At 39.5% G+C, this 17462-nt stretch overlaps 1 protein-coding gene across 1 annotated transcript; it reads right to left on the bottom strand.

The window, feature by feature from the left end:
- Window positions 1-217: 217 nt before the first annotated feature.
- On the bottom strand, window positions 218-1698 carry LOC123752171 (keratin-associated protein 6-1-like). The gene is made up of 2 exons (XM_045734235.2): window positions 1661-1698; window positions 218-645 (listed from the first exon to the last, which is right to left on the bottom strand). Exons 1-2 carry the CDS (start codon window positions 1670-1672, stop codon window positions 406-408), a joined length of 252 nt encoding a protein of 83 aa, XP_045590191.1. The 5' UTR covers window positions 1673-1698; the 3' UTR covers window positions 218-405.
- Between the last annotated feature and the right edge of the window lie 15764 nt (window positions 1699-17462).

Genomic DNA, 17462 nt, shown 5'->3' with positions numbered 1-17462 from the left:
GGTTCACGTAAACAAAATTTAAAGGATGACAGGTGCAAATCCGAACGCTGAACGAAATAGTTGAAAAAGTAGTAAAAATAAAAAAATAAAAATGTGTAAACTAATATGTTAGGAAGGCATTACTTAATTTTATTAATGCTTAAACATTTATTTCTCTTAATTAATACAAGCGAGATCATACAAGAAAGTGAATACACGTGATCACATAAACTAGTAAATATGCAAAGTGTATTGAGGATTTTTAACAGAGACAAAATTTATTCAGATGCTCAGAAGTTTATTTTCCTAATGATGATATGCAGTATTGATACATGATGGACAGGTGATTTTATTTGTATTAGCGAGAGGACATGTAATTCTTAGACACATAAAGATACTCATATTACAGGAGGAAGGTCTGGTCTCTTAGCCGTACAGACCACCGCCAAGACCGTAACCTCCAAGGCCTCCGAGACCATATCCTCCGTAGCCGAGACCTCCAAGACCATATCCTCCTCCGAGACCGTAGCCACCTCCGAGACCGTAGCCACCTCCGAGACCGTAACCAAGACCTGGGAGACCGAGACCTAAGCCACCGAAGCCAGCTTTAGGGTCCGCTTCTGGTTGAGGCATTGCTGCTGCCAGACCCACCAACAGGACGATGATCTGACGGTACACACAACATTATATCATTAGCTGGAGAAGGATGATCTAAGACAAGGAAAATGAAAGTAAACATTTTAATGTTAACTCTTCACATAATGAACATTTAGGTGTGACAAGCAATCTAGGAAAAAGTGAGCTTATATAAATTGTATTCATTTTCACTGTATTTATGTAGAGTTTTACCCTAGAAGTAAAACTACTTCGTAAACTTGGGTAAAATATCTGAATCTTTAATTTTTAGGAGATTTAGTTATTTTTTTATAAATGATCAACCTCAGTTTTCACACTATAATAATACTATAATAAAGATTGGCACTCATTCACTCTCATGCCTCACGCAACTGGTGCTATATTATATAATGCTTGGAATATTTATTTTTGTTTCATTGTTTCTCAGCACCGCATAGTTCTGCGTGAATCTTGAAGAGACAGAAGCTTAGTCACCTCACAAGTGTCTATTGATCGGACACTTTCTTTGAACGTAAGTGCCTAGGAGTGGGAATGCTGTGGTACCGTTTCAAAACGAATTACACGTAACTATTTGGTTGTCATGTATACAGTTATTGGTCACCTAAATGAAGTTGTTTCCTCCTCCTAACCATAATATGACTTTAAGCATATTTTTCTCCACTGGCACTCAAGATAACTTTTTAGAAAATGATCGCGAATCACATGCTCGTGAAACACTTTTAATATTTCAATGTCTGATTTGCTTTACTAAATTATTATGACTGATTATTGATTCTGTGTCGTAATTTCTTGCATAAATATAAATCTTGTTTAGAAAACGTATTGTTAGGAGTAAGTTTTATATTTAGCAAAGCTTTTAGAGCAAAGCAAGTTTCTTGGTTAGCCACTGTACCAAAACCTTCAAATTTAATCAAACATTGAACTCACATTTGACTATTTCCCTATAGTGCACATGTAATTGTTGAGTATTAGTACTCACCTGAACCTTCATGGTTTAGTATACTCTACTAAATTACACATGTAATTGTTGAGTATTAGTACTCACCAGAACCTTCATGGTTGCAGTGTTGTCGTGGGCGATGAAGGAAGGCGTGTGAAGGTGAAGAGACTGACTGTCCCTTTTATACTCCAGCTTCCCGGAGCTGAGAATGTGGTCACGTGACCCTGACAAGGTCAACAGCCAAGAAATGAAACATTTTAATCATGGCCGAAGTTACTGAAGGTCGATGGGACCAGCGACGTCTCTAATATTTTAGTAGAACAATGTCAAATTATTCTCGTAGCAAATTTTCTTGAATCTCTTACTAAATCCACCACATTCACGAGTCCGTATTTACGCAAACATATTAACGTATTAATTAACACCAGCTCTGAGATAAACACACATCATAAGTTACAATCAACACCTGGCGTCATGCACGAGAGGGGGACCGGAGGCCACACCCTCCAGCCTCGCCCTTGTGGCCATCAGCGTCTTAATGTGGCCACTGACTCCTGTGATAATTATAAAGTATTCTTATTGATTGTGTTGACTGTATATGTCAAAATTATGTCCGTCTTAATAAGTATGTGTAACTGCATATAAACATAATAATTAAATATTGATAATGATTCATCGTGTCATGGGAGTGGAAGCCAGAGTGTATTCATATACGTTAGGATTATATCGAGGTGGCATCCCGCCTAGGACGCCACCCCACAACAAGCTGACTAACTCCTGAGTACCTACTTACTGCTAGGTCAACAGCGTCATTAGGTGAAAGGAACTGTGCCCAACCAATTCTGTCCCGCCAGGGATTTGAAACCGGAACATTGTTCCGGTTTCATTGTTTGATTGTGTGTCGAGAACGAACCGGACTGTTCTATCGGGACCCAATAATAATTGTGTAAATAAATATATTGGGCACGCATCCCCTACTTCCGAAGAGCTGGATGCGGTTCTCGTACAGTGAATGTTATATTTGTGTATTTTCTGTAAATTGTAACACAATGCTATAAAATATATATAAAAAGAATAGGGGTGGTAGGAGAAGAAAATATTAAGGTGTTCAGTGAGAATTCTCAAGGTCATTGGCTTCTCACATAACCACAGAGCATTACGTCAGGACTTGGGAACCTGGAATGGGGCTTAAGTGGAGCGCCTAAACTCCCTCACCGCTCGTACATTCACAAACCGTGTCTTGAACCATTGAGTGCTTATCCTTGGTATGAGCTTTATGATGGTGTATTGCACTTTTTGGAATAACAAGACATTTTCTGAATGTATATATATATATATATATATATATATATATATATATATATATATATATATATATATATATATATATATATATATATATATATATATATATATATATATATATATATATATATAAATATATATATAGTATTATTACTTTATTATATGTTTAAAGGCTACAAGATATACATTGGTTGATACAAAGAGTGCTTAAAGGTTATGGATCTCTTGAAAGGTCCTTCCGCTTTAGGACGGGAACCGAGGATGCAGCAGGCGTTTCCCTTCTGGATCGCCACACTGAGGCGCTGAAATAAAAAAAAAAAACTGGCAGCTCTTGTGTCCCTGGTGACGTCAATGAGCTTGGAGGCCAATTCCTTGAGAAATCCCAAGGCACTCTTGCCCCTGGGGTCATGCATCTCAGATGCTATGGGAACAAAGATGTACTGACCTTCCAATTGCCTGTATTTGACTGATTTTGCTATTTCCCTGTGTTTGGTTGCCCCACCTGCTTGATCAGCACCGAAGTATACATAGGTGTTAGCCAGGGTGGATACACATGTGTAGTCCCACACCAAGAGTCTGCCCCCCTTCCAGGAGTATATGGTGATGCCATCAGGGCGAAGTGCGGGGAAATCCGGGTCTTGGTTCCCTAGGATGTGAGGTTCTCTCTCTCCGCTGGGCACTGAGCTGAGACGAGGCTCCTCTTGATGATGTCATTATCCATATTTATTTATTTATTTATTTATTTATTTATTTATTTATTTATATATATATACAAGAAGGTACATTGGGTTTGTGAGAATACATTGGATAGTACAGTATTTACATTCTTGTAAAGCCACTAGTACGCGCAGCGTTTCGGGCAGGTCCTTAATCTAGCAGATAATTTTAAGTAGGTAATTTCTATCAGAATTGATAAATGATAAAGATACATTGCAAGAGAAAAATGAGATGAGAGAGCTTAGTAAGTATATTAAAGCACATTGTTATATTAAAGCTCTGATTGATTACATTGACAGCTTGATTAGTAATTTAAACAAGATTAATAGACACCATACAGCAGATTGACAGCACATATAAGACAGCAATGATCACAATGGTAAAGATGTTCAGATTGGGTACATAAAGATTGGGAGACTGGGTAGCAATAGATACAGATAAACAAGATTAATAAACACAATATAGCAGATTGGCAGCACATATAAGAAGACAGCAATGATCACAATGGTAAAGATGTTCAGATTGGGTACATAAAGATTGGGAGACTGGGTAGCAAAAGATACAGATAAACAAGATTTATAAACACCATACAGCAGATTGGCAGCACATATAAGAAGACAGCAATGATCACAATGGTAAAGATGTTCAAATTGGGAACATACAGGTTGGGAGATTGGGTAGCAATAGATACAGTGCAATTTTAAGGCAAAAAGTGAAAAACTATGAAGATGAAATTAGGTACTTTTTAGTATTGATTTTGAATGATGTAAAAGTTGGACAGCTTTTCAATTCAGTAGGGAGTGAGTTCCATAAACTGGGTCCCTTTATTTGCATAGAGTGTTTACACAGATTAAGTTTAACTCTGGGGATATCAAAGAGATATTTATTTCTGGTGTGGTGATAATGGGTCCTATTACATCTGTCCAGGAAGAGTTTCAGACAAGGATTTGCATTTAAGAACAGGGTTTTGTAAATGTAGTTGACACAAGAGATTTTGTGGAGTGAGATTATGTTTAGCATGTTTAGGGAGTTATACAAGGGGGCTGTGTGTTGTCTGAAAGCAGAATTTGATATTATTCTGATAGCAGATTTTTGCTGGGTGATGATGGACTTAAGGTGGTTTGCAGTGGTTGAACCCCATATTGGTCCGCTTCCACCCTGTTGCAAATACACTTCTATTGAGTGTGAATTGCGGCACCAAGGCGGAGGGCCACTGCTACACAAAGGGATTCTGGATCTAGATGCGTGCTCATTGCCAACATGGGTACTGCCAGGAGGAATTCTCCTGCATTGGGGGCTTGCACTGTTCTGGGGTGGGCTTTCTCCTTGTCTGATGTTGCGGCTCTGAGCATGGCACCAGCTATTTTTTCTACTAGCGGGTGGTCCCAGCAAGTTTTTTTGTTGGTTCTGTGATGGGTGCTGGGGCTTCAAGAGCATTCCACTGATTTAAACATTCAGTGAAAGCAGGATCGTGTATTCCTGCTGAATTGCTCAGGAATTCAGGTAGGATAACTCTTACGAGATCGTGCGATGCATGGGAGGAGGAAAGGAAGGCTGGTAGAGCAATCTGGGAGGCTGTGTGGACCCCAAGGCCGCCGAGTCTTACGGGGAGGGTTGCTTGCTCCCACTGAGAGTCGTCCAATGGCAGGCTCAGGATTTTCACCAGCATGGACCTCAGAAGGGTGTCATACACATTTAATTTGCGGCTGCTGTAGGATGGAGAACATCTCAGAAAGTAGGTCAACTTGGGGAGAGACAGGCATCTTGTGAGGAGGAAGAGAGCATCATGGGCACCAATCTTGTCAATTCTGTCCAGCATTCTCTTTAGATCAGTGATTTTTGCATCCAGGACCTCCTCGATTGCTTGTGGGGCAATGGAGGCACCCAGGAGGGTGAAGTCCGGTGACTCTACAACGATAATGTCTGGAAGAATAATTTTTATTTGGCCAGTGATGTCTGAGTTGAGGGACATTATTTCACATTTGGATGCAATTGGGAATGAGGCCCAAGGCTGCTCCTTGCTCCTGGATTTTTCTTATATCCTCCAAAATGGTATTCAGGGTTCCGGCGAGGGTGCCATCATCCAGGTACCAGATGTTTAGCTCGCTTGTCAGACTATTAGTGACCTATTTGATAGCTAAGCAGAAAAGGAGGGGGGCTAAGGGGTCACCTTGTTGGACACCTTCACAGGAGTTTATTTCATGCTCCCCAAAAAGAAGCTTAGAGTCCACACTGTAGCACTATCGGATGAATGTGTAAAGGGGACGGAAATGGTTGTGTACAGCCCTGAAGACAGCGTCTCTTCTGACTTGATTGAAGGCATTCTTAAAGTCAAGTTTTACTAGTGCCTTCTGGTCCGGGAGATCAGCAATGTAAGCCTGTGCTGTATGTGCCGCAGCTTCACAGCTTAGGGGGATCCTAGACTCCAGCTAATTAGGTCTCAGCAAGATGACTGCTTCCTGGCTGATAGATCTCACTGCAGCCTTAGCTACGAGGGGGTCGGAGGGTATTGCCAACGGCAATGGGCCTGATTCCCCTATCCTTCTTCTTTAGAGCACAGAGTGCTGCTCCATACAAGACAGGCCTGATGTCCTCAGCGATGCCATCTGCCAAATACATGTTGGAGAATCTGGTAAGTTCCACTAGAAGTTCCTTTGCAGGGTCTTCAAGCACCGGGTTCAGCATTTGTTTGATGTGCAGGGGTCTTAGGCCTGTAAAAACCCCTGCTGAACCTGTTGGGAAAGACATGGCTGCTTTGTACACCTCAGATTCTCGAACGGTCAAGGGTTCCATGTTCGTATTGTTTTCCTTGAGATCCCTGCTGCTGTCGGGGGCTCTGGGTGGGTGTTTGTCTTGAAGAGCCTTTGCTGTCGTGGCGTTCCTGGGGGCAATAGTGTCATCGCTGGTTATGATTCTGATGGCACCTGTGGTATTGCCCTCTTCTATTTTCCTGGAAATCTGTGCTCTCATTTTGTGGTTCTCAGGTGAGTTATTGTTGGTCGTCCTGCGGCTGGTGTTCTTAGCACGAGGGGGGAGGCGGACCAGGTTGTCTGCTCTGGGGAATTCATTAAGAGCCCTGATTACAGAGGTTGCTAATGACTTGTGTCTCCTCGACGGTAATGTTAGGCATGCATTACAAAATAGAAGGAGATTGTGCCATGATCCAATGGTTCTGGGAGCATTGTTGACCTTTGTCAGCAGACTAGTGAGTTTGGCTGCTGCATGGTGACGTGCATCCATGGGGATGTTGGGCAAGGTCCTGGTGGACGTTGCTTTAACTGCTTCAAGCAGATTATCTGCTGAAATGAAGTTGAGGGAGGTATTGTTCCTTGCACCTGCAGCAGGTTGTCCACCGTCACTACCCCGGGGCGGGCGCCTAGATCCTAGACAACCACCGGAATTGACAGAATGAAAGCAGACAGTTCCATCTTGATTGAGACGATACTGTCTGTCACACCCTTGACAGTTTCTTCTTGGGTATTCATCTTCTTGGCTGGAAAGAGGCTGTGTGTCAGGTGCGACACGCGCCATGCCTAGATGTGATGATGCCTGGCTGCCCACTGAATGCACCCTCTCATTCCTGGATGGAGTGTAACAAGGCAAGCATTGCCTTCCTGGGCGAGTTGGGCACGGCCTGGGCACCGTGTGTGGGTAGGCTGTATGTTGATGGGAGGCTGGCTGGGTCAGGCGCAGGTAGCGGGGTGCGGGAAGATGGCGGGTGCGCTGTGCGGGGGGCGGGGGTAATGGAGGGGGCACACGAGGGAGGCCGCCGTCACACTTCTTACACACTATCAACACTTCCGGGAAATCATTAATGCACCTTGTTTTAAACACTAAACTCACCGAATTTGCTTGGGAAAGCCCAAACTTTCGACTAGCATCACTGTAGACTGCTCGAGAGCCTTCCCATCACCTTCCCCTTCCCCCGCTCCCCGCCTGGGGTCTGGTGGGTGATGGCACTTGGACGACGGCGACCCTCCCCTCACCAACTGCCCCTGCCTCGCCATACATAAAGCCCAAACAGCGCACCTTTCTATGTTGATTTTGTTGGCATGAAGGAGATGTTGTACTTCTTGTCACCCGCGGGGCCTTCAGCAGGTATTCATACCAACATAGGTCAAGTCTTGGCTGGCTGAGACATTATGCTCCATGCTGAAATTGGTTGAAGTGTAGGACCTTGCTCACCACGTGTCCGTCCCCCTTTCCATCTCCCTCTAATCTATATATATAAAAAAGGAAATGTTCGTTTGTTCAAAATAGCTAATTTCTGAAAGTTCTTTACCGATTGCTTTGAAATTTTCACACAATGTTCAATTCGCATCCGGCCAGGTTTTTATATACATACCATATAGATGTCACGTCTGTGACGGTAAAAAAATATGTTTTTCTAAAAAACTGTGTTTTTCGTGTGAGGGAAATCTTCGAAACCTATTTACCGATTGCATTGAAATTTTGACACAAAGTTGTATTCGAATAGGCGCATCTTTTTATATATCAACTATGCACATGCCTCACCCGTGAAAGGAAAAAACATGCTTTTTTTTTTAAACAACGCCATCTATTGGACGTAAGAGCAACACAAGCTGTAATCTCCAAAAGTTCTTCACCGATTGCTTTGAAATTTTGACACAACGTTGCATTCGCATAGGGGCGTCTTGTTATATACCTACTATATAGACGCCACCCCTATGACAGGTAAAAACATGCGTTTTTTTTTGTAAATGTCATCTGTTGCACATAATAGCCACATGCACGATTAACTAAATATGTATCGAATTCCATTTCAATGTTGCATTGATAAATTTTATCATCATAGATTTCGATTTATTTTCATTTTGATTGAATTATTTTGTGTGAAGTGCGTTGGAATTGAGCTGTGTTGTTTACCATACCGTTCATTTCGTGTGCATAGTTTATTTTTTTATTTTTTTCATATTTTCATTTAATTTTTTAACTGTTTTTCTTATAATTCAGTGATGGGAACATCAGATCACTTGATATTCTCAATTTTCTGATGGGAACATCAGACCATTTGGGAAGGCATCGGACTAGGGAATGGGGAATGGTGGGGATGATGAGGGGACGAGGGAGTGGGTAATGGTGGGGAAGGACGAGGAGACGGGGGAGTTTGGGATGGTGGGGATGAGGGGATGGGGGAATGGAGAACATGGGGAGGACAAAGGGACAGGGAAGTAGGGCATAGTGGGAAGGAAGAGAGGGTGGTGGGGAAGACAAGGGGACGGTGGAGTGGGAATGGTGCGGAGGCCGAGGAGACGGGTGAGGGAGAAAATGATTGGGAGGACTGGGGTTGCTGTGACTCAGCAACGCACACGCGTTCCAGAGCCACAGCAATGCATGGCCGGGTCCTGCTAGTCTATATAAATAAAAATGAAAATGTTTGTTTGTTCAAAATCGCTAATCTCCAAAATTTCTTCACTGATTGCTTTGAAATTTTCACACAATGTTCCATTCGCATCCGAGCAGGTTTTTTTTTATACTTACTAAATAGATGTCACGTCTGTGACGGTAAAAAACATGTTTTTCTGAAAAACTGTGTTTTTTCATGTGTTTTTCATGTGAGGAAAATCTTCAAAACCTCATTACCGATTGCTTTTAAATTTTGACACAATGTTGCATTCGAATAGGCGCGTCTTGTTATATATCTACTATATACATGCCTCACCTGTGACAGGAAAAAACATGATATTTTTGAAAAACATCGCCAGCTGTTGGACGTAAGTGTAACACACGCTGTAATCTCCAAAAATTCTTCATCAATTGCTTTGAAATTTTGAACCAACGTTGAATTTGAATAGGTGTGTCTTTTTATATTTCTACTATATAGATGCCACCCAAGTGAAAGGTAGAAACATGCATTTTTGAAAAACAGCACCATCTGTTGCACTTAATGGCACCAGGCACGCTATACTAAATATGTCACGAATTCCATTTCAAAGTTTCCAATTGCATTGATAAATTTTATTTTCATAGATTTCGATTTATTTTATTTTATAGTGAATTATTTTGTTTGACATTGGGTAGGAATTGAGCTGTATTTTTACCATACCGTTCATTTCGTAAGTATATGTTTAGATGCCTCACCTGTGACAGGTAAAACTATGCTTTTCTTGAAAAACAGTGCCATCTGTTGCATGTATGTACTAGATATGTTACAATTCCATTTCAAATGTTTCTGATTGCATTGATGAATTGAATTTTAATGGATTTTGATTTATTTTCAATTTGATTTAATTATGTTGTGTGAATTGCATTGGAATTGAGCTGTGTTGTTTACCAGACCGTTCATTTCATGAGTACAGTTTATTCACATATTTTTTTATATTTTCATTTCATTTTTTAACTGTTTTTCTTATATTTCAGTGATGGGAACGTCACATTACTTGATGTTCTCAATTTTCTGATGTCAACATCAGAACATTTGGGAAGGAGGGAGTGGGGAATGGTGGGGATAACGAGGGGATGGAAGTGAGAGATTGTGTGGAGGACTAGGGTGCAAGGGAGGGGGGGTAGAAGTGGGGATGGATGAGGGGACGGGGGAGTTTGGGATGGTGGGGACGAGGGGATGGGGGAATAGAGAATGATGGAGAGGACAAAAGGACAGGTGAGTGGGGCATGGTGGGAAGGAAGAGGGGATGGTGGAGTGGGGAGTGGAGAGGAGGACAAGGGGATGGTGGAGTGGGGAATGGTTGGGATGCCGAGGAGACGGTTGAGGGTGGAATTGTGCAGAGGACTGGGGGACAGGGAAGGTTGCTGTGGCTCAGCAACGAACATTCGTTGCTGAGCCACAGCAACGCATGGCCGGGTACTGCTACTCTATATAAATAAAAATGGAAATGTTCGTTTGTTCAAAATCGCTAATCTCCGAAAGTTCTCCACCGATTGCTTTAAAATTTTCACACAACGTTCCATTTGCATTCGAGCAAGTTTTTATATACATATTATATAGATGTCACGTCTATGATGGTAAAACAACATGTTTTTTTCTGAAAACTGTTATTTTTTTCATGTGAAAGAAATCTTCGAAACCTCTTTACCGATTGCTCTGAAATTATGACACAACGTTGCATTCGAATAGGTGCGTCTTTTTATATATCTGCTATATACATGCCTCACCAGTGACAGGAAAAAACATGATTTTTTTTTTAAAACAGCGCCATGTGTTAGACGTAAGAGCAACACACGCTGTAATCTCCGGAAGACCTTCACCGATTGCTTTGAAATTTTGACACAACGTTGCATTCAAATAGGCGCGTCTTTTTATAAACCTACTACATAGATGCCACCCCTGTGACGGGTTAAACATGTTTTTTTGAAAAACAGCGCCAAGTGTTGCACATAATGGCAACATGCACGCTATACTAAGAATGTCACGAATTCCATTTCAATGTTTCCAATTGCACTGATAAATTTTATTTTCATAGATTTCAATTTATTTTATTTTTAATGAATTATTTTGTGTGACATTGTGTTGGAATTGTGTATATTGTGTGACATTGTGTATAATATATATATATATATATATATATATATATATATATATATATATATATATATATATATATATATATATACATATATATATATATATATATATATATATATATATATATATATATATATATATATATATATATATATATATATATATAAAAATATATATATATATATGTCGTACCTAGTAGCCAGAACGCACTTCTCAGCCTACTATGCAAGGCCCGATTTGCCTAATAAGCCTAGTTTTCATGAAATAATTATTTTTCGACTACCTAACCTACCTAACCTAACCTAACCTAACTTTTTCGGCTACCTAACCTTACCTAGCCTATAAAGATAGGTTAGGTTAGGTTAGGTAGGGTTGGTTAGGTTCGGTCATATATCTACGTTAATTTAAACTCCAATAAAAAAATGACCTCATACATAATGAAATGGGTAGCTTTATCATTTCATAAGAAAAAAATTAGAGAAAATATATTAATTCATAAAAACTTGGCTTATTAGGCAAATCGGGCCTTGCATAGTAGGCTGAGAAGTGCGTTCTGGCTACTAGGTACGACATATATATATATATATATATATATATATATATATATATATATATATATATATATATATATATATATATATATATATATATATATATATATATATATATATATATATATATATGTCGTACCTAGTAGCCAGAACGCACTTCTCAGCCTACTATGCAAGGCCCGATTTGCCTAATAAGCCTAGTTTTCATGAAATAATTATTTTTCGACTACCTAACCTACCTAACCTAACCAAACCTAACTTTTTCGGCTACCTAACCTTACCTAGCCTATAAAGATAGGTTAGGTTAGGTTATGTAGGGTTGGTTAGGTTCGGTCATATATCTACATTAATTTTAACTCCAATAAAAAAAATGACCTCATACATAATGAAATGGGTAGCTTTATCATTTCATAAGAAAAAAATTAGAGAAAATATATTAATTCACAAAAAACATGGCTTATTAGGCAAATCGGGCCTTGCATAGTAGGCTGAGAAGTGCGTTCTGGCTACTAGGTACGACATATATATATATATATGTCGTACCTAGTAGCCAGAACGCACTTCTCAGCCTACTATGCAAGGCCTAATTTGCCTAATAAGCCAAGTTTTCACGAATTAATTGTTTTTCGACTACCTAACCTACCTAACCTAACCTAACCTAACTTTTTCGGCTACCTAACCTAACCTAACCTATAAAGATAGGTTAGGTTAGGTTAGGTAGGGTTGGTTAGGTTTGGTCATATATCTACGTTAATTTTAACTCCAATAAAAAAAATTTACCTCATACATAATGAAATGGGTAGCTTTATCATTTCATAAGGAAAAAAATAGAGAAAATATATTAATTCAGGAAAACTTGGCTTATTAGGCAAATCGGGCCTTGCATAGTAGGCCGAGAAGTGCATTCTGGCTACTAGGTACGACATATATATATATATATATATATATATATATATATATATATATATATATATATATATATCTAACCTAACCTATCTTTATAGGTTAGGTTAGGTAGCCGAAAATGTTAGGTTAGGTTAGGTTAGGTAGGTTAGGTAGTCGAAAAAACATTATTTCATGAAAACTTGGCTTATTAGGCAAATCGGGCCTTGCATAGTTGGCTGAGAAGTGCGTTCTGGCTATTAGGTACGACATATATATATATATATATATATATATATATATATATATATATATATATATATATATATATATATATATATATATATATATATATATATATATATATATATATATATATATATATATATATATATATATATATATATATGTTTCATTGAATATGACCGCATATTCTGTATTTATTATTTTCTGGTTTAGGGCTTCTATCCCTCTAACTATTTTCTTAGCATCAGGGCTTAATTGAAATAGGAGTTCTCCAAAACTCATTTTCGTACTTTTAAGGTGAAGAAAAGAAGTGATTTACTATAGAGTGTATTACACTTATACACTCTATAGTAAACGCCTGGAAATCGAAATGCTTCTGGACGATATCCATAAGCTAGAAGACAACAAAAAAGTCATCACCACTGACACACTTCAAGCTGAACTACTTGCAGAAGCAGGGAAAAAACGAGGAACATATTCATCTACAATCTTAACCCCACGACTCAAAGAAGCAGCGAAACAACTAAAAAATCTGAAAGACGTAACAATAAGAAAAGCCGACAAAACAGCAGCATATGTATTGATTCCTACCCATGAATACATGAACAAAATTAGCGACATCCTAAGTGACGACTCCAAATTTCAACGAATCACGAGGAACCCCGTAGAAGACCTTAAGCGGAAAGTAAACAAAACAATTACAGCAATCAACGCAAAGAAAGGTAGTGTGCATTTCAATAAACTTCAAGGCGACTATGGCTTAGGATATGCCTACGGCAATGTTAAGACGCATAAACCAGGTAACCCACTACGCCCTATAATCAGCCAAATACCAACCCCAACTTATCACCTGGCAAAGAAACTCAATGAACTCCTAACTCCATACACTCCAAGTAAGTTTAGTCTACAATCATCAGCAGATTTCCTAGAATTGATCAAATCTACCCAGCCCGATGGAATCATCGCTTCCCTGGACGTTGAATCCCTTTTTACCAACGTCCCAGTCGACACAACCATAGGAATGATACTGGACAGAGTATACAGAGACGAGAGCACCCCCAAATTAGACATACCTGAGCCACACTTGAAAAGTCTTCTCGAAGCATGTACAAAGGAAGCCCCTTTCATCAGTCCACAAGGAGACATGTATTTACAAATAGACGGAGTAGCAATGGGCTCCCCCTTAGGAGTTTTATTTGCTAATTTTTATATGGGAACCATCGAAGATAGAGTCTTCAGTAGCAGACAAAAACCAACTGTATACTGCCGTTATGTAGATGACATATTCGTAATAGTAAAAGACTCAGATGAACTAATTGACCTAAAAAGACACCTAGAGAGAGAGTCAGTACTCCGATTTACACATGAAAATAGTGAAAATAACAGTCTGCCATTCTTGGATGTACTAATAACAAAAACAGGAACCTCTTTAAGCACCAACGTATATACCAAGCCCACCAACATAGGATTATGCCTGAACGGTAGAAGTGAGTGCCCCCAAAGATACAAAGCCAGTGTTCTCAATGCTTATATTCGTCGAGCGCTTACCCACTGCTCTGAATGGAGCAACGTGAGTAGAGAGTTTGAAAGAGTAACTCAGGTATTGGTGAACAACGGATATAGCAACGCGGAAATAAACGCTGCTATAAGAAGACACTTGGACCGTTGGTATAATTCAGAACCTAGAACAGAAACCACAACACCCCCAATAAAATTATATTACAAATCAACCATGCACAGTGAACATATAAAAGAGGAAAGAATAATGAAAGAAATAATCCGTAAAGGAGTAAAAAGCACTACTCCTAACCAAAACATAAACCTGATAATATTCTACAAAACCAAGAAGACTTCCGAACTCCTTATCAAAAACAGCCCGAAGCCGACGGAGAACCCTCTACAGCAGTCAAGCGTTGTATACATGTACACTTGCCCCCACGAAGGATGTAACCTTCAATGTAAGTACATAGGTATGACGTCGACCAAGCTGACGAGGCGTTTGACATGCCATCTTCAATCTGGTGCCCCTAGGAATCACATGAGACAAGCCCATGACATTACTCTAACAAGAGAAATGTTGAACAAGAATACTTGCATAATAGACAAAACCCAAGATTCAAGAAGATTACAAATTCTTGAGGCAATTCACATAAGAATAGAGCGACCTACCATGAACACCCAAATCACGGAACTATTTACTCTACCCACCATGAGAGTAAGGACAAGACAAGAACATATCGATGCCAACACAGAAGACAATGTCCAACATAACAGGCCAATTACACTGGATTAATCTTTGTGTTTAGATAGGAGATGCCTCGTATGGGCCAATAAGCCTTCTGCAGCCCCTATGTTTATCCCTTATGTATCCCCCCATGTTTTCACCTTCATTGTATTATCACCTGACCTAATGCGGGTATAAAATCAACTAGTATTGTAAGATCTGTTCACTTGAGAATGAACCATGGAGGTTCGAAACGTCGTGCAAATTATACAAATAAGTGTAATACACTCTATAGTAAATCACTTCTTTTCTTCACCTTAAAAGTACGAAAATGAGTTTTGGAGAACTCCTATTTCAATTAAGCCCTGATGCTAAGAAAATAGTTAGAGGGATAGAAGCCCTAAACCAGAAAATAATAAATACAGAATATGCGGTCATATTCAATGAAACATGTTTGAAAGAAAACCTGCTGCCAGTATACACCAATATATATATATATATATTGGTGTATAACAAGAGAACCAATATATATATATATATATTGGTGTATATATATATATATATATATATATATATATATATATATATATATATATATATATATATATATATATATATATATATATATATATATATATATATATATATATATATATATATATATATATATATATATATTTATATATATATATATATGCGAACAAGCCTGAATGGTCCCCAGGACAATATGCAACTGAAAACTCACACCCCAGAAGTGACTCGAACCCATACTCCCAGAAGCAACGCAACTGGTATGTACAAGACGCCTTAATCCACTTGACCATCACGACCGGACAAAATGAGGTGATAGCCGAGGCTATTTGAACCACCCCACCGCCTGCACTCGGATAGTAATCTTGGGCATAGCATTTTACCAAATCATCTCATTCTTTGGGGCACACGTGAGGAACACAAATGCGAACAAGCCTGAATGGTCCCCAGGACAATATGCAACTGAAAACTCACACCCCAGAAGTGACTCGAACCCATACTCCCAGAAGCAACGCAACTGGTATGTACAAGACGCCTTAATCCACTTGACCATCACGACCGGACAAAATGAGGTGATAGCCGAGGCTATTTGAACCACCCCACCGCCGGCACTCGGATAGTAATCTTGGGCATAGCATTTTACCAAATCACCTCATTCTTTGGGGCACACGTGAGGAACACAAATGCGAACAAGCATGAATGGTCCCCAGGACAATATGCAACTGAAAACTCACACCCCAGAAGTGACTCGAACCCATACTCCCAGAAGCAACGCAACTGGTATGTACAAGACGCCTTAATCCACTTGATTAAGTCCGGTCCGGTCGTGACTATTACGAATATGTCATCTACATAACGGCAGTATACAGTTGGTTTTTGTCTGCTACTGAAGACCCTATCTTCGATGGTTCCCATATAAAAATTAAACCAACTGTATACTGCCGTTATGTAGATGACATATTCGTAATAGTAAAAGACTCAGATGAACTAATTGACCTAAAAAGACACCTAGAGAGAGAGTCAGTACTCCGATTTACACATGAAAATAGTGAAAATAACAGTCTGCCATTCTTGGATGTACTAATAACAAAAACAGGAACCTCTTTAAGCACCAACGTATATACCAAGCCCACCAACATAGGATTATGCCTGAACGGTAGAAGTGAGTGCCCCCAAAGATACAAAGCCAGTGTTCTCAATGCTTATATTCGTCGAGCGCTTACCCACTGCTCTGAATGGAGCAACGTGAGTAGAGAGTTTGAAAGAGTAACTCAGGTATTGGTGAACAACGGATATAGCAACGCGGAAATAAACGCTGCTATAAGAAGACACTTGGACCGTTGGTATAATTCAGAACCTAGAACAGAAACCACAACACCCCCAATAAAATTATATTACAAATCAACCATGCACAGTGAACATATAAAAGGGGAAAGAATAATGAAAGAAATAATCCGTAAAGGAGTAAAAAGCACTACTCCTAACCAAAACATAAACCTGATAATATTCTACAAAACCAAGAAGACTTCCGAACTCCTTATCAAAAACAGCCCGAAGCCGACGGAGAACCCTCTACAGCAGTCAAGCGTTGTATACATGTACACTTGCCCCCACGAAGGATGTAACCTTCAATGTAAGTACATAGGTATGACGTCGACCAAGCTGACGAGGCGTTTGACATGCCATCTTCAATCTGGTGCCCCTAGGAATCACATGAGACAAGCCCATGACATTACTCTAACAAGAGAAATGTTGAACAAGAATACTTGCATAATAGACAAAACCCAAGATTCAAGAAGATTACAAATTCTTGAGGCAATTCACATAAGAATAGAGCGACCTACCATGAACACCCAAATCACGGAACTATTTACTCTACCCACCATGAGAGTAAGGACAAGACAAGAACATATCGATGCCAACACAGAAGACAATGTCCAACATAAC

The sequence above is a fragment of the Procambarus clarkii genome, chromosome 52, assembly GCF_040958095.1.
Source record: "Procambarus clarkii isolate CNS0578487 chromosome 52, FALCON_Pclarkii_2.0, whole genome shotgun sequence".
NCBI classification, from domain to species: Eukaryota; Metazoa; Arthropoda; class Malacostraca; order Decapoda; family Cambaridae; genus Procambarus; species Procambarus clarkii.
This window is presented reverse-complemented; position numbering and strand designations above follow the sequence as displayed.